General features: G+C 41.8%; 1 protein-coding gene across 3 annotated transcripts; it reads right to left on the reverse strand.

Annotated features, from left to right (window-relative positions):
* Positions 1-1547: 1547 nt before the first annotated feature.
* LOC311270028 (platelet-derived growth factor receptor beta-like) lies at positions 1548-18180 on the reverse strand. 3 transcript variants are annotated; one of them, XM_084374645.1, is made up of 28 exons: positions 17973-18179; positions 15903-15972; positions 12146-12215; positions 11973-12067; positions 10683-10878; positions 10337-10597; positions 9457-9587; positions 9259-9340; positions 9016-9090; positions 8737-8920; positions 8509-8624; positions 8266-8377; positions 8088-8187; positions 7877-7985; positions 7628-7722; positions 7384-7516; positions 7060-7164; positions 6841-6945; positions 6023-6125; positions 5792-5913; positions 5220-5332; positions 4996-5118; positions 4772-4883; positions 4588-4687; positions 3266-3371; positions 2842-2959; positions 2618-2756; positions 1548-2153 (listed from the first exon to the last, which is right to left on the reverse strand). In XM_084374645.1, the coding sequence occupies exons 3-28, from the start codon at positions 12198-12200 to the stop codon at positions 2042-2044; spliced, it is 3102 nt and encodes a 1033-aa protein (XP_084230771.1). In that variant the 5' UTR covers positions 12201-12215; positions 15903-15972; positions 17973-18179; the 3' UTR covers positions 1548-2041. The 3 variants fall into 3 exon arrangements, with proteins under 3 accessions (XP_084230771.1, XP_084230772.1, XP_084230773.1); XM_084374646.1 differs by lacking the exon at positions 15903-15972 and having other exon boundaries at positions 17973-18180; XM_084374647.1 differs by lacking the exons at positions 15903-15972; positions 17973-18179 and adding an exon at positions 15298-15318.
* Between the last annotated feature and the right edge of the window lie 321 nt (positions 18181-18501).

Here is an 18501-nt window from a genome sequence, read left to right on the forward strand (position 1 = left end):
TAAAAATCATGAAATACTTCAAATAAATCAAATGAAATCAAAGTGCATCACAGACGTTATGATGTCATCAGCTCTTTCTTTCATCGAGATCAGACTCACATTGATTTATTTTATTTTGAAACCGGTCAAAAAGTGAAGTCTTCCTGTGGTTCTGGTCAAGATTGACAGGTGTGCTGTTCATTAACATCTGCTCACCTGTTTGGAGAAACCACCGGCCAATCAGAGCTTCACAGGCAGGATGACGGATGCTGATGTCATCGTACTTCAAAGCTCCCTACCATTAACAATGTGGATGGAGCAGGTGCCTTAAACCTGCATTCTTCCAAATGGCCAGCAGGGGGTGACTCCTCTGGTTTCAAAAACAAGTCAGATTGTATGTAAGCTTATGAAAAAGTGACCCTACTCATCACTTGATTTACAATCTCAGTTTCCTGATGAGTTTATGGTCTCAATCAATAGTTTCAAGTTTTCTTCTATAGTACAATAAAAAGTACAATTTATGCCTCCAAAATGTAGTGAGTGGAAGTATAACGTAGCAGAAAATGGAAATACTTACTTACTAAAGTACAAGTACCTAAAGATTGTATTTAAGTAAGGCACTTGAATACATTACATCACTGCCTGTGAGAACAATGTATCTCAGAAAAGAACAACTTTCATGGTTCAAAACAGCCTTTTTCCAGCTTTGCGATGCATCGTCCAGCTAAACTTAGAGGGGTTTTAAAAGAGTTTATTTAACTTAAGGAGGAGACTTTTCTCAACTTATAATGGAGCACTTCATCCTTCAGTTTATCACAAACATTCAACATCAACACATCTGGAGATAGATGTCTAGAGGGGAAGTAAAACTGTGACCTGTCAAGTTAGTAATTAAGTATTGAAGTGGAGTAAAAAGTACATTCACCTTTCAGATGTAGTTGAGTAGAAGCAGAAAGTTACGTAAAATGGAAATACTCAAATACAGTAAGAACCTCAACTCAAGTAAATGTACTTTGTTACATTTCACTCCTGCCGATGAATCTGTGATTTCTATTATTTAAAGGAGTAAATTTAAACAAGTTTTTTTCAGCTGATCGTCAGTTTATTCAAACTTGATGTTTTTGAACTTCCAAATAAAAAAAGAGGAAGAAAAACTTAAAGTGAGTCAGTTTGAGTTTCTGCCTGAGGAAACATTTTTTTCTGACATTCAGCACTTTTCTGAAGTTCCACATTACAACAGAAGTATAAAAAAAGCACTGTCCGGCGGTGGCACAGTCAGACGGACCGGAGTCGGGGCGGAGCCACCGGAGCCCAAACTGAGTGAAACACCGCCTCCTGTTGACAGATCCTTTCTTTTCTTTTCTCAGAATTCAGATTTTTGTTCTCATGAAGCAGAATTTGGAGTAAAAAACTCCCTCAGATTTCTGATTTAAATAGATTTTTTCACATGTGGGCCCCATTCCTCTTCCGTAAGGCCACTTCTGAGAAAATAAATGTTTTGATCACTGATGAAAACAATAAAACTGAAGCTTGACTGGAGTTTGATATAAAAAAACAAAGAGATGAACTACTGAATTGTATTTTGATATTTATTTAGATAAAGAGCTTTAGTTCTGAGATGATTCAGAGCAGTTTGAATAAACATGAAGCAGATAATAGTTCAGATATAATACAGACACTACAGAATAATATGAATACATGAGAATATAAAACTGAATATTATAGTTATAAATCTGCGCAGTTTACTGTAAACACAACTCTGTACCATTTCAACAGGAATATTGAAACAAACGTGATTTTAAAAAACATTTAAAAGAAAACATATTTCCTTTGGCAGCCTTACAGTCAACACTGGGGGTAAAATAACCCCATTATCGACTGCCTTGCTCAGCAGAACCTCGGCACTGTCTGGTGATGATGTCCTCCTTTTATGAATGAATGCTCCAGCTGTGGCAGATATCAAAGGGTATTACAGCCCTCTGCGTTGCCTGGATGGATGAATCTGCCAGATACCTCATTATTAATTAAACCCTCCATCAGGTCTGAAAGGCAGCTGAACTCTTCACAGGCAGCTCTCCTCCTCTGGAGCAGGAGGCGCCTCAATTTCCTGTTTGTCCTCTGATGTTTTCACTTCCTGTGCTCCCGCTACGTCCTGAGATTCTGACAGCTGAGGGCTGCCGAGGAGAGAAATCAACATCATCGTCATTATTTTTATTTTCTTTGAGGGAAAAGACCGCGGGTGAGGTAATCTGACCCTCGACGCCATTAAAACACAAAGCTCAGTTAAATATGTGATACTTGAAGCAGCCACCAGAGGGTTCTGTAAGCCTACACAGTGACCAAACTGGGCCTGTTGATAAAAACAGCAGCTGGACCATGAAATGCACATTCAAAAACTAAAACATGCTTTTAACAACACAACTTACTGATGCTGGTTATAAAAAAAATAAAAAAAACTTACAGTCACATGGACAAAGTGTGCTGAATAATGTAATATTCCGGATAAAGAAAAGTGCATTATGGGAAATATAGTTTTTACAACTAAGACAACAACATTAAATAAGTCAATAATAGTAACATATGGTGTTTAACGTAACATAACATTATATAACATTGGAAGACCATTCAGTGTTCGTACCTGACTGCGTCCAGCGCAGCGCCGTTGCTGGTTTCTATGGTAATGTCAGTGATGGGGATGATGTAAGTGCCATGGGAGGGTCCGGCCTCCACAGGCTCCGCCTCCAAGAGGTAAACATTCTCCTGAGGGGCGGGACTTCCTGTTAACAACATTGAGAAAGTTGAATGTCAAATCTTTTGAGTTTAGCTTTTTGATCAGTATCTGTGTGTTATCGTGGATCTGACCGTTCGTGTCCGTAAGTATATCTGTTTGATCTTCAGCAGCTCTGGATGAACTCATCCTGGATCGGACAACAGCTGGATTTTCACCTTTCAGGAAGTTCTCAGTCAGCTGGAGGTAACTCTGACACACAACAACAACGAAAAACAGTTACTGACTGCATGAACCAAAGCAGGAACAGAGAGGTGAATGTGTTCTGGTTCTGAGTGTGGTTCTAAAAAGAACACAGAAACTAAAAAACAGTCAGACTGAAGCAGCTCACAGCTGAGAGACATGCACCCTGTTAAGAGGAGTCTCCAGGAAACACTGAGCGGTTACAGATGTGACTGTCTGTAATGGAGGTTATTTTTGTGAGTTTGAAACCATGGGAATCTTTTCTTCTTTCACAGAAACTCCAGCAGGATTAAACACAATAAGTTGATTTGGTACCTTTTGATAGTCGTCAGTCAACATGTTTCCCACGGAGACGACCAGTGAGGAGAAAGAAGGTCTGGACTGAGGTTTTTCCTCCCAACACTGTTTCATCAGATCAAAACTGAAGACAGAGCACACTGTCAGAGGAGTCGGACATGTTTAGAGACAAAATATCAGACATTAATGAACTCGTCAGAGTTGTGTTGAAGTTGTGCTTCTCTGCAGATAAACATAAACATGTCCACGGACCTTTACAGAGAAGGGTATTATGGGTAACTGCAGGTCACAGAGGCTCACAGAGGAGCACCTCTAAAATCAAGATATGCTTGTTGCCAACAACACGGTCAGAAACAAGCTTATCTGTGACATTAAATGAGCTACGTTAAGAAGCTGACGTAGCGGAATAGTCACAGTTTTGGTTTCAGTTCAGTTCAGTTCAGACAACTTTATTAGTCCCCGGGGGGCAATTCAGTTCAAGCAGTTCTGGCGTAAAAAAAAGACAAAACACAAACAACAACCATGGCATAACAACGAGCAGCAGGCGACAAACAGGAGTACAATATGCAGATCAGTATCAGTACATATCCCCAGGGGGGCCAAGGCACATAGGCCACTATCACATAATTGTGTGGAGTGGCACAATTAAATAACAGAGACGAGGAATAAGAATAAAGTAATAATAGATAAATAAGTGGCACATTAAGTTACAAGGACACAAAGTAACAATGTTACAAAGAGTGGCTGCCACTGTCCATGTTCAGGAGCTTAATTACAGATGGGATAAAGGAATTGGCATACCTATTTGTCCTCCTGATAGGTGCTATAACACGGCGGCCCGAAGGCATCGTCGTGAACTCAGAGGACAGGATGTGGCCATACTGGGAAATTATTACTTTAGCTTTCTGAACCACCTGCCTTTCCCACAAGGACCCCAAGTCCCTCTGCTGGACGCCAATTACTTTAGAACAGACCTTTACGATGCTGCAAAGGCTACAAGAACTACTTGGATAGGTTTTGATTCAGATATTAAGTATGTAAAAGACAAAGGACAAGGTTGGGATAGAGCTATTGTAACTCAAACCATGATTTGTTCTCTTCCCCACCATATCCCATGATTGCCATAGGAAACTGAAATCAAAGCTAATATATGTCGGGACAATCACATTGTGATCTTTTGTATACTAATCTGGTAGAGTTAAGGTTGACTAGCCGGATTAGTGGATTCAAGGAGGTGGGCTCAAATGTCATAATGTAAAAGAAAAGCTGCTGTGTGAAGGTATCTGAACAACTCCATCCTCACATGTGTAAAACATGTGATGGTGACCTGTGTGTCATACATGTTGTGAGGAGCGTGGTCAGGTCGACTCATTCTGTATCCTCTCTTCAGAGCCGAGTAAAACTCCTGGGTCATGGGGAGGTCAGGGTACGGGCTCCCACCTGGGACAAAACACACAATATACTGCACTGATGGAGACGTACAGACTGGTGGGTGCAGATGTATACTGGTTTAGACCAGCTTACCCAGAGAGAAAATTTCCCATAGTAAGACTCCGTAGGACCAGACGTCACTCTGACAGCTGTAAATGTTCTGGAAAATACTCTCTGGAGACATCCACTTCACTGGCAGGAAGCTCTTAAACATTAAAAGCACAAATTAAAAGGATGAGTTTACAATTTTCCAGGTCTGTAAAGTGATGAACACTGTCAGCTAATTATAACAATTTTATTCATTAATTTATACTGACATTTCCTCTGGCGATGTAGTCCTGATCCTTCATCAGGTCTCTGGCCAAACCAAAGTCACCGACCTTCACCAGCTTCCCCTCACAGACCAGGACGTTCCTCGCCGCCAGGTCTCTGTGGACGCACTGTAGGAAACACAACGTGAGCGTTAATCCAAGTTCTTGAAACAACAACAGTCGTGTGAGAATGATGAATTGATCAGTGATGTATTGATGAGTAATCGTACGTTTCTGGTGGAGAGGAAGTCCATGGCCTTAGAGACCTGGAAGGAGAAGCTGAGGAGGTCATGGAGAGTCAGGAGAGGAGAGTCACTGAGGAGGAGCGACGCCTCCTGCTGGTCTGAGAGAGAACGAGAGGACGAGTCACCGAGGCTGACAGACGAAAACTTCTTACTTGAGATATACATACCATAATGCATATAACTAAATGTCATATCCTGAGGACGAATAAACTATTATAAAATTTTAATTACAATTATGAGATACTGAATACATTTCTAATTTAGAGGATAAAATTACAGTTTGTTTATAAATAACAAATAATAAATCTAGCATTTTAAGACTGACAGATAAACTAAGAAATCATTTATTTATCAGATCCTAGTAATAAATTTGTTTGTGATCATTTCAACTAATCTGTCATTATGACTCAGCTCATTCTATAATCTATAATCTATAATCTGTTTGTGATTGTTACTCATTGATGTGTTTAAACTGAAATATTCCAATTAAATGGAATTATCAATGTATTCACATTATAGAGAGGCAGCGCTTACACACAGTGCACCACATGTATTACCTGGTGCTGTGTAAGGCGTCTCGTACACCGCAGGCTCGATGTCGGCATAGCTGAGCTCCTTCATGGCGACGTACTGAGCGTTCTCCTCCTTATTCATGTCCATGTAACCTCCATCACTGTCACTGCAGGACGAGAGACACACACTCAATACAGAGGGATAACAACTTATATCAACACGGCAGAATGTGTGTATGTTGTGTGTGTGTGTGTGTGTGTGTGTGTTGTGTTGACCTCTTGGTGTGCGTGTCGCTCTGTAAGAAGGTGTGTTTGTTCCTCTGCAGGTAGTTCACCAAGTCTCCATGGCGACAGAACTCAGTGATCAGATAGACAGGACCTGGACAGACAGACACACAAAGATTATTTCTATTATTATTATTATTATTATTATTATTATTATTATTATGCAGACAGCATGTGTCTGAGACAGAAGCACGAACATGATAATTGAATCCCGTTTTAGATTCCCTCCAAGTGGAATAATCCTGTAATCAATACACCTGGTCTGAGGTCAGGTGTGTAGTTTGTGTACCCTCAGGTCACTAGACAGTCATAACATTTAATTTACAATAAATTTGAACTAATCATCTTCAGATGAAGCATTAAAGTTATCATCATGGAGGGCTTTTATTTTGAAGGAGTGAAATGTAAGCAAAGAGCAGCAGCAGGATTAAAATCTGACGTCATGTGTCACACCGACACACTGAAACAGAGAGTGAGAAGGTTCAGATTTGTTTGGGATGAATCAGGATTAGTTTAAAACACTCTTAGAATCAGACTAGGACTCAGTTTAGGATTGAGACAGGATTATTTTAGTATCAGATGAGGACTAAATTTAGATTCAGAGCAGGATTAAATCAGGATTAAATCGATATTAGTTTAGATTCAGAGCAGGATTAAATCAGGATTAAGTCAGTATTAGTTTATATTCAGAGCAGGATTAAATCAGGATTAAGTCAGTATTAGTTTAGATTCAGAGCAGGATTAAATCAGGATTAAGTCAGTATTAGTTTAGATTCAGAGCAGGATTAAGTCAGGATTTAAGGGTTCACCTCCTCTCGTGCTCGCTCCCAGCAGATTTACGACATTCAGGTGAGGACCGAGATGAACCAAAACCTTCAACTCTGACATCAGAGACTGGACTGCACCGCTGTTGGCTGAACCCACACACAGAAAAACACAACGTTTTTCATTTTTTATGATTTCAGGCCTGAAATGATTATACCAATAATCAATCAGATTGACTGACAGACAGACGGACATGTACGTACGTTTCACCATCTTGATGGCTACTTTAGTTGATGAATGAGAGTGAAGCAGACCAGAGACTGTTGCCTCGACAACACGACCAAATGCACCTGAACCCAACACCTGACCTGGAGAGAGAGACAGGCAGAGAGACAGACAGACAGATGGACGGGGTGAGTGCGGCTGACGGACTGAGAAAATGTATGTTTTCTTACAAGAACAAAGTTGACTGAGTCAGTTATTTTGAAAAAGCAAAGTATTACCTAGTACTACGTTGTCTCAAAGTATTACTTAGTACTACATTGTCTCAAAGTATTACCTAGTACTATGTTGTCTCAGAGTATTACCTATCACTATGTTGTCTCGTGGTACTTCCCAGGTGGAGTTGTAGGGCAGGTGGGCGGGGTCGAGGTAGGTGTACTGCTGTCCGTCAGGACTCACTGACTCGATCACCTTCCAACGAACTTCATAACGAGGTTTCTAACAACACAAATACAACCAATACTGCAGTTCTACTTCTACACTACTGGCCACGACTGTACAACTAAAACTGCAGTTAATATTAACAGTAGTACTACACTGGATACTGACTTTTCTCCAGAGGAGGATGAGGATGATGAGGAAGATGACGGCGAGGATGACCAGAACCAGAACTGCTGCCAACACTGCGACCTGAGACAGGAGAGCTGGAGACAGACAGAGAGAGAGAGAGAGACAGAGAGAGAAGCAGACAGTGAGAGACAGACAGGCAGTCAGAGAGAGAGACATTATGTCATGAACATTACTGCAGTGGTACAGTATAGTAGTGTACTATAGTAGTATTGCAGTATTAGTACGTACAGTTGGACAGTATTCGCAGGTCTCTGGCTCGTCGTCCTGCAGAGTTTTTGGCCTCACAGCGAACAGCTGACAGAGCGCTGAGACTCTGCAGAGTCAACACACTGCGTACCTGTACAGGTGACACACACACACAGCTGTCAATCATCTTCATATGATGACACTTTGTCTCCCCCCTAACTGATGACATCATTCTGATGACATCACTGGTTACCTTAGTAACGCCTCTCTCCTCCACTTCAGTGATGTTGTCCTGCAGAGCCCTGCCCTCCGAGGCTGATAGGCTCCTCCAGCCGCCCGTCAAATTATTGCACCTGCAGGAGACAAACACGGTTACTATGACAGCATGAGTCCTGTTACCTGTGTGTGTGTGTGTGTGTGTGTGTGTTTACCTGTGTGAGCTCTGACAGGTGTACCAGGTGATAGATGGGGGCGGAGCTCCCTCACTGACACACTGCACCGCCTTACTGCCGACCTCCGACAGAGACGTGATCCTGGGGGGCGCTGCACACACGCAGGTAAACACACACAGGTTAACACACACACACACACACACACACACACACACAAAGATTAACACACACACATGTTATGTGAAGCCTGTTTATCATCCTGTCTCTCGCTCTCTGTCTGACCTTTGACCTCCAGGTTGAAGATGCCCTCCTCAACGTCGTCATCGTTGGAAGCAGTCGCTGTGTATCTTCCAGTCTGATCCATCTGGACTCGAACCAGCGTCAGTGTGCTCACATACCTGCACATCAATCAATCAATTATTCAATCAATCACTCATTCAATCAATCAATCAATCAATCAGATGGACAAGAAGGTTTCCTCTTGAACTCTAAAGATGACCTTTGATCTACCTGCTTCCTGTCAGGTGTCTGGTGGTGATGGAGGTGGTGTCCGTGGCGACGGTCTGGTTGTCTTTGGTCCAGAGGACAGTGGGGGCGGGGTGGGCGTCGATATCCACACTGAACTCCACCGTGTGATGAAGGAGAGATGACACATTGGTTTCACCTGAAGGCCACAGGTAGACATAACCTCGATCTGCAGAGAGAGAGAGAGATAGTTAACGTGTGTGTGAGTGTGTGTTTGTGGGTGTGTGTGTGTGTGTGTGCATGCGTGTGTGTGTGTGTACTCACCCAGTACTCTCACCGTGATGTTTTTCGCCACAGTTTGCCCCTGCGTTGTCTCCTTCACCACACACACATACGCACCTACAGGAAACACATACACACACATTCCCATCGCTCTGGTTACCCAAAAACCAAACAACCAGAACAGTCGATTCAAAATTACCATAGTAACCAATAATTGTAACTCATTACTTTGCCATTATGAAAAAACAAAACAGGAAGCAGCAGACATTTTCCTTAGTGACCTACCAGAATCTGCCACTGTTGCCTCGGAGATGTTAAGGAAGGAGCGGATCCGATTGGGCAGAAAGTCGGTCAGAGGCTCGATTTCCTGAAGCAACACAAGAGAAAACTTTAACGTTTTTATTTTGAAAAAACCTTTGAGGCAATACAGTTTGATGACATCACAGTTCAGACAGACAGGCAGATGAAGAGTGAGACAGGTACCTCTTTGCGAGGGAAGTCCCAGGAGAAGTAGACCATCTCAGTGTCTTTGACAGTGCAGTTTACAATCAGAGCCTCCCCCTGCTTCAACACGCTGCTGGACACCGTCAGATCCACCTCCATCACCTTTGGAACTGAGAGACAGACAGGTGGACAGACAGACAGGTCTGATGTAAGACAAGAATGTAGTATATTTGGTTTAATCCAAACTAACGAAGCTCATAGTTAAACTCACCAAATTTAATCTGGTCTAAATCTTTGTAACCTTAATTCAAAGGGCCTTGCTCAAGGGCCCCTCAGTGGTGGTAATGGGGGAGGGGCAAGGGCTGCCAGTCCTGGGATAAGATAAGGGTTAGGCTACCACTGTTCCCCAATATGACCATGGCAACTTGCATGTGGCAGGTGTGTGGTTGAGATAAAAAAGAGGAACCACCGAAGCAGTATTTTATATGCCTAAAGTTAGTGTGAATAAGGGGTAAATATTAAGGGTATTGTGAGGTCACAAAGAGGCATTTTTTAGCCAGGCACCTGAATATTTCCTTAGAAAAAAATATATTAAGTGTTCATTTTCAGTGATATTTTGTATGTTGTTGCCTCGCCCAAAATGAGTCTTCCTTCACATCGTTTAGCTCTTCTGTATTCCTGCACAGGAAGATTGCCAAACTCGATTACATTTGAGCAGGACATTTTGTAAAGGTAAATAACCAAATGGCAAATTTCCAACATATTTTCTCTGAAAATGGCCCAAAAGGCCTTAAAGTAGTACCAAATGTTCTTTCCTGGAGCAAACATTTTACATGTGGAGTGATGATTCAGATCCTTCAGTTAGGTGAAACAAAGTCAGACTTTAAGAGCAACTACTATTACAGAATAATCCCCTCACCGATGATGCTGAAGACATAGTACACCTGTGACTCTCTCTCCTCGTCCCCACGGGCGGCCAAGCACACGTATGATGTGTCGTTCAGACGACCCGTGAAGCCGTGGCCCGGCTCGTACTTTGTCCCCGTAACAGGTGTCCTGCTGGGACGTTCGTACAGCGAGACGTTGAGCTGTGGGTCGGACACCACACAGGGGATGGTATCTTCCTCTGCCTCCTTCATGACCACACCTGGACCCAGTGGGACAAACCATTCCTCTGGACCTGAAGGGGGGACAAGTAGGATTGAAACATCAGGAGGTAAAGGTCTCACAAGATATGATCAATATATGAGAAATTTCATCATCACCTTGACCAGGTATGAAGATGTCGATCTCTCTGCTCTGATAGGACGAGGCCTCTTCACACGTGTATCTCCCAGAATTCTTCCAGGTGGCGTTAAAGAGCTGCAGGACGCTGCTGGATCCCTGATTCTCCACAACAACCCCGTCCACCGATGTGTCCTGAGGTAACCGCCATGTCACCTGACTCCAGCCTGAACACACCTGGAGAGACAGACAGGTACCTGAACCAACCCTGAACACCTGAGGAGACAGACAGGTACCCAAACACACCTGAGGAGACAGATAGGTACCTAAACACACCTGTAGAGACATACAGATATCTGGATAAGCCATTTGGACCAACAAGTACCTGAGACAACCCCATTTGAGACAGACAGGTACCTAAACCGAACCCAGACACACCTGAGGGGACAAAAAGGTACCTGATCCAAACCTGAATACGCCAAAAGACAGAGACAGGTACCTGAATCAACCCCAAATAGACCTGAGAAGATAGACAGATACATGATCTAATCCCGAACACACCAGACCAACCCTGAACACCTGGAGAAACAGATGGGTACCTGAACAAACCTACAGTGACAGACAAGTACCTGAACCAACCCCAAACACACCTGAGGAGTAAGGTAGGTCCCTGACTGCATCAGAAACACCCGAGGGGACAAACAGGTGCCTGAAGCAACCCCAAACATACCTGAGAGGACAGACAGGTAATGATCCAATCCCGAACACACCTGAAGAAACAGAGAGGTACCTAATCCAACCCTAAACACACCTGAGAAGATAGACAGGTACATGATCCAACCCTGAACCCACGTGAAGAGACAGACAGGTACCTGAACCAACCTAAAATATACCTGCCGAGACAAACAGGTACCTGAACAACCCTGAAAACACCAGAAAAGAAAGACAAATACCTGACTCCATCCCAAACACACCTGGAAAACAGACAGGTGCCTAAGCCAACTACAAACACACCTGAGGAGACAGACAGGTACCTGTCTCCTTCACGAATACACCTGAGGAGGCAGACAGTTACCTGAACAACTCTGCAGAGACAGACAGGTACCTGACTCCATTAATCACACCTGAAGAGACAGAAAGGTACCTGATCCAACCCCAAACACACCTGAGGAGACAGACAGGTACCTCTCTCCTTCCTGAACACACCTGAGGAGACAGACTGGTACTTGAACACACCTGCAATGACGGGCGGGACAGGTAACCGTGGCGTCAGACAGGTATGTGTGGAGACACAACAAGGTCTGGGCAAAGACAGACAGGTGTTTACTGACCACGGTGAAGTTGGCGTTTGAGTTAAGCAGAACTTCAGAGGAAGAAGGCATCAGCTCCAGACAGACAGCCCCTTCAGGACAAACCAGGAACACACCTGCAGACAGACAGACAGACAGACAGGTGTCAGTCTACCTGTAAAGTCTGATGGATGTTTTAACGTTGGTATACTCACCCAACAGGAAGTGCAGCACGTTCAGACTTCCTGTTCGTCCTCTGATGTACGCCATTATTGGCCGATGATCCTGACAAACAACAACAACAACAATTAAAAGTTTCGCTCCGTCTAACCAGCAGAGGATGAGCTGGTCTGTCTTTCATCAGTGATGCTGCATCTTACTTTTTTCATTTTGGCACTTTGAGGACTGTATCAGCTTTAAAATGTTAAGAGCCACTGTGCTGGGTTATGATTAGATGTTGAATAGTGAAAGTTAAAGCTGGCTAATTCATCAAAGATGTGATGCTGTAAAAGTAGAACAGCGACCTGATACCCATAGAAACAGACCTCTCAGTGTTTAATGAGTTTAGTTCAAAGATGTCTGCCCACTGTGTTGGGTCATTGATCCACTTGAATGGGGGTAAGCCTGAGGGTGTTGTAAAAAGTTTATTATTTAGTTTATTTACTATTTTCTCTTACGGTTGCGCTACCAGATGTGACCAGACGTCCTGAAAAATTCGTAACGGTCCCTAAATAGAAGAGTTTTGATCCGTTATAGCCTAATAAAACATGAAATACTGACTGCAATTTTTGTTGGTGTCACCCTGCAACTGGCTACAGCAGTTTGATCCTACATGAATTATGGCTGTTGTATGTTGGAGTGGAGCCATGAATTGAAACAGCTGCTGCCGGGGAACATTGTGACAGTTATAATAAAACAAAACAAAAAAAAACAGGGCCATTGTTTCCTTCTTGATGACAGACATTTGAGTTCATGAATAAAAATAATTTGTATTTTATGTTATGGGTGTTATGGATAGTGACTTACACACTGTTTGGCCGACATACAACGCAGTCAGTCATTATGTTTTTTTCCCCTAATGACAGACAGCTGAATTCACAAATACAAATAATGTTAGCACTGAGTTTTGACTCTCATGTGTCTTACTGTTTTACCCGTTCTCAACGGCCACCATATGGTAACTAAGGTTATCAAATAAATGTAAAGGAGAAAAAGTGCTTGCTTCAATATTTGAAATGTAGTGGAGGGGAAGTAAGGTCACAAAACAAACTTGTCAAAGCTGCGATCCAAACATCAAAGTGCGTCAAAGTATCTGCATGTCTAATTTATAAAAGCAACTTTTGTGCATCAGAAATGAGCGATCCGGAGTTTCTGAACTAAAACTCTTTGGCCATCCTGTTTTTAATCCGTCACTGACAACTGCTGGATGCCTCAGACACTCTGAAGTCTGAAGTCAGTTCAACAGAAACAGTCTGTTAAATCTGTTAAATCATTTGAAGCTGCGATGGTTCAAACAGACCTGAACACATTCCTCTGTGTGTGTGTGTGAGCGCGTGTGTGTTTTCACAGGGGGATTTTGGCTTTTTTTTTCTTTTTTTCTCTCACTCTCTTTCCTCCAAAGAAAAAGAGAAGACTGAATCCAGTCACCCAATCCGAGTGTGTCCTTGGGGATCTCAGCCAACCGATCTCGGGTGAGGGAGGAATGCGAGTCGACCACCGAAGAAGAAAATAAACAGGAAAGTATTTCCTGTGGGCAGCCAAGAGGAGTCTTTCCAACACGACTTTAAATTCAGTTCATCACAGTTTTCAGCCAATCACAGCTCCGCCGCTGTCTCAGCTTCTGTTGAATCTGAGTTCAGTGCTGCACGACCACAGTGATGTCACTGATTATGTCACTCATCTACTGCCATGTTGTGATGCGTTTGCAGACGTCATGGAAGGGTTGAGCATGCTAACAATAGCAACATGTGAGTTACCTTCAGGAGTCACCTGGTTTTGTTCAGATTTAGAGGTTTTGTGCAGCTGAGGTCTGCAGAGCTGTGTGCAGTCACTGAGGCTAATGCTAAGCTAACTGTTGAATTTTCAGTAAATCCAGCAGAGTCTCGTTTTCCATTTCTACATGTGTTGAATACCAAACATCTGACGCGAGGTTGTGGAGGATTTCGAGTTGTTTAAAGGCTCCTTTGAAGCAACAGTGTCAGGCTGGCACACACAGGAACTGTTCAGCTTACATAAGCTTGCAAGCAGCAGTAAAAAAAAAGTCTGAAGAGAAGGAACTCAATGTGTAAGAGGCATGAGGGCAGCCAGACAGGTCCAGTCAAGTTTCAGGTTCCCAGTTACAGGGTTGACTGGACTGAAAGATTTGACTACTTTGGGGCTGATCAGACCTGGTTTTAACATCCGTCCTGAGTGATCCGATCACAAGTGGACATCTCGAAGCCTGTCAGTGATGTGTAATAAACATGGGCATCGCTGGTGCAAATGTACAAATAAAGAAATTTACAAGAAGGCCCATAAAATTAAGAAAAGAGACAGTCAACTCTCTCCTAACTCAACAACTCACAAAATTGAGCATTTTTTTAAGGGAGTCTGGGGACTTTCTCCACAAACAACAAAGAAGAAGCCTATATTGGTTATTGTTTACGCTATTGTAAAAATGTGCCAGTTCACATCAATACAATGTCTATTTAAGCCTATTTATTGAAAATGGTGAAATCAGTTGAAACTGTGTGTTTAAACAGCTGCTCAATGTTGGCAGGTAAGGCATAAACAGGCTGGAACAGCAATGCATGACTAACTGACAAGGAAGTTAGTGTTTCTTTTTTTACAAGGAACGAAACAACTCCAAGTATTACATTTAATGCTGAATTTACGAGAAAGCATGAATGATTAAGAATTTGTCATAGACAGTGTTTCACAATGTTCATAATGTTTCCCCTCGCTCAACAACTCACAAAATTAAGCATTTTCTTAAGGGAGTCTGGGGACTTTCTCCACATGCGACAAAGATGTAGTGTATTGGTTGCTGTTTACTGCATTTATAAAACCTGATGACCTGTTTACATCAATGAAAATGTCTATTTTTGTAGACTTACAGAACATGATGAAATCAGGTGAAACTGTTCAGACAGCTCCTTAGTGTTGGCAGGTAAGCCTCAAGTCGCTGCTGTTGCCACAACAAAGTGACACTTTTTACAGGGACAGAAACAACTTAAAGTATTACATTTAATGCCGAATTTACAAGAAGGAATAAATTATTTAGATTTTGCTGTGGCTGTTTCACCACGTTTGTTTTGACCACCTCCAAACGAGGTCTGGGTGATCAGATCTCAAATACATCCTCAATGTGTCTTGGTGCCATTCCCACCTGTAGTTAGAGCTGACCACTTGTGATCGGATCCCTCAGGACGGATGTTGATACCAGGTCTGAACAGGGTCCTAGACACACATCAAACTGTGATGTCACACGTTGAGTTGCTGCCAATGTGTGCAACCAATCAGGGCTCAGTAAACATGGAAATCACAGTTCATCTCTTATTTATGGATACAAGAGATGAACTGTGTTCTCTGTGTGTGTGTGTGTGTGTGTGTGTGTGTGTGTGTGTGTGTGTGTGTGTGTGTGTGTGTGTTTGTGTGTGTGTGTGTGTGTGTGTGTGTGTGTGTGTGTGTCTCCAGTACATCATAAACGTCATCACCGCCAGACTGGACCTTTTTCTACGGGCTGTTCTCCTGACCCAGAGCGTGGATCGGATCGGATTGGATATCAACCATTTCATCGCCGGCGAGAGCTCTGATGGACTCTTTAACACTCCAATATAAAAAAAATATAGATTTTTGTTTGTGTGTAGCATAAAAAGGACTACAACTTGCATTTCATTGGACAACCTTGTGTGGTAAAATGACAAATAAATGAACAATGAAAACAACAGAGCAGCTCTGACATCACACTCAGCTGAGCTACAGGTGTCTCACCTGTACGTCACTCCTGCATGTTGAAAGTTGTTTTTCTATCTCCCACAGTCTGATGCCAGTGACCTCCTACCTTTAGGAAGACACAGAAAACAAAGGTTTTAATAAATATACAGTCACATGATTCATGGAGCCAAAACTGTTCACTTCAACAACAAACTTTTACCAATTTTATTGAGCGTCAGCTCATAAAGAAAAGTACATAAATCTGTGTTTGTGGCTGTTAAGCTCTTTTTTAAGCTCTCTCTTATTTTTTCTGGCTCTGTAATTTTCTTGGTGTTTATGGTCTTGAAAAGAATATTAGTTTGAATATTTCTCAGTTTGTTTTAAGAACGATTAAATATGTGATCATTTCAATTAACACGAGAAAAAGGTCTGTCAGGTCCTACTCTATATACAAATAAACATGCAAATGGATGCAGTGTTTATACACAATCTTCATAGATAATATTTGCTGAATTTACAAGAAGGCCCTAATAATTAAGAATTTATCAGAGACAGCATTTCACAATGTTTATAAAGTGTCCTCCAGCTCAGCAGCTCACAAAAATGAGCGATTTTCAAAGGGAGTCTGGGGACTTTCTCCACAGGAGACAAAGAAGTAGCCTGTATTGATTACTGTGAATGTTTTTGCAAAATTTGACATGTTTACATCAATAAAAAAGTCTTCTTTTGTAAATGTAGTGTAAATTGTGAAATCAGTTGAACCTGTGTTCAGACAGCTGCTAAATGTTGGCAGGTAAGACACACACACAGACTGGAAGTCCATGAAACTCTCTTCCTGCAGGTGTTTCACAATAAAAGCAAAGAGCAGGATCTCTACCTTTTCACATATTTTGTTGAAAGTTGGCTTTCATTAAAGACTTTTTAATTTTTTTTTTAATCTTTTGGCTTTTTTTTAAAGACTGTAAACATGTTTAAAATAACAAAACTATTAAAATAAAAATAAAAAACAAACTTTCTTTGTTTCAGAGCAGAAGTGGTTATTCTGTGAGTTCATGTGAACCTGCTGTCACATGCACTGAGAAACATGACTTGCCTTAATGATTGACTTTAAGAATTTAAAATTAGATGTACATTTTTCATCTATTTATGATTCTGATCAATGCAAAGTTTTACTATAATGCTGAGTCAAAGTGTATAAATAAAATAAGTAGATGTGTGATTTATTACATGACAGACTAACGAATGTGAAATGCAATACTTTTATATAGAAAACTTAATAAACATACATAAACCTTTAAACCGGAACTAGTACATACATATGTGTTTCTTCAATAAGTCTGGATTTATTTAATTTAATCAGACTGTTATATAATTTATCCACATTGACTCAACATGAAAACTTTTGCATTAAATGTGAAACTTTGTGATGAAATGTGAGTGTATGAATCAGATTATCAATCCCTCTGTATGTATGTTTTCACAGTGAGAAAGAAAATTGATACAATGATCAACACTGATTAGATCAAATTTGTATGAGAATGCTCGTTTGAATATTTCTGTTTGTTTTGACTTCAACAATGAAAAGATAAAGTGTTTAATTCATCATCAGAGTGGAGTTTTCAGTGTGTTGTGCCTTGTTGAATCATTATTAACAGTAAATATGTGATCATTTCAACTAATATACAAGAAAAACAGAGTTGCTGTCCTGACAACAATGATCTGCTTTAGTAAAAACAAATATCCAGATACCTTTAAGATTAATGACATCACAGCTGATGTTTTTAAACGTGATCATGAAGTGAAAGGTGTGTTATGCTCTCTGAAAGTGAACTACAACAAATCTTCACAAAACACAGTGATCTAATAAAATGTGACCGGTTTATAAAATGTGAGCCAATCTTGTGCAAAAAGCTGCACATTAAAGCTTCTTTTCAGTAATGCAGCAGTCATAACGAATAATCATTCTGCATACATCTAACTCATAATACTGTGTGCTGTACTGCAGCGTACACAGTATTTGTACGCCGAGGTACTGAGAGTTTTACTGCAGGGTTTGATGGGAGGACACAAAGTCTCAGACACGGACAAATCAGCAAAATAAGAATGAGACATTTGGTCTGTGCAAACCTTCTGATGCTGCTGCTCCTCTTCTCTTTCCTCCTCCTCCTCCTCCTCTTCTTCTTCTTCCTCCTCCTCTTCTTCCTCCTCTTCTTCTTCTTCTTCTTTTCTTCTTCTTTTTCTTTTTCAGTGGTCTCCTCTCTCCTTCCCCTCACTCCTCTTTAGTCTTTAGTCTGAGTTCATTCCAGACGGGCGACGCATGGAAACCAACAGACTGACTCACAGTGGGAGAGCGAGAGGAGGAGAGAGAGAGTGGGAGAGAGGGAGAGGGAGAGAGAGGGAGAGAGAGAGAACGTCTGTTTTCAATCTGTCTCTCTGTCGTTTGCCCTCCCTCCCTCTTCTCCCTCTGACAGGAAGTGAACCAAGTCCAACACACATAGACACACACACACACACACACACACACACACAGACACACACAGCTAAAGAGAGAGAGAGAGGCATGCACACACACACAGAAAAAGGTCTTTTTGTGTTTTTTTTCACTCGTTTTGTCAAGTGTGTGTGTGTGTGTGTGTGTGTGTGTGTGTGTGTGTGT

This window comes from Pagrus pagrus (genome assembly GCF_965226575.1).
Source record: "Pagrus pagrus genome assembly, chromosome: 14".
NCBI classification, from domain to species: Eukaryota; Metazoa; Chordata; class Actinopteri; order Spariformes; family Sparidae; genus Pagrus; species Pagrus pagrus.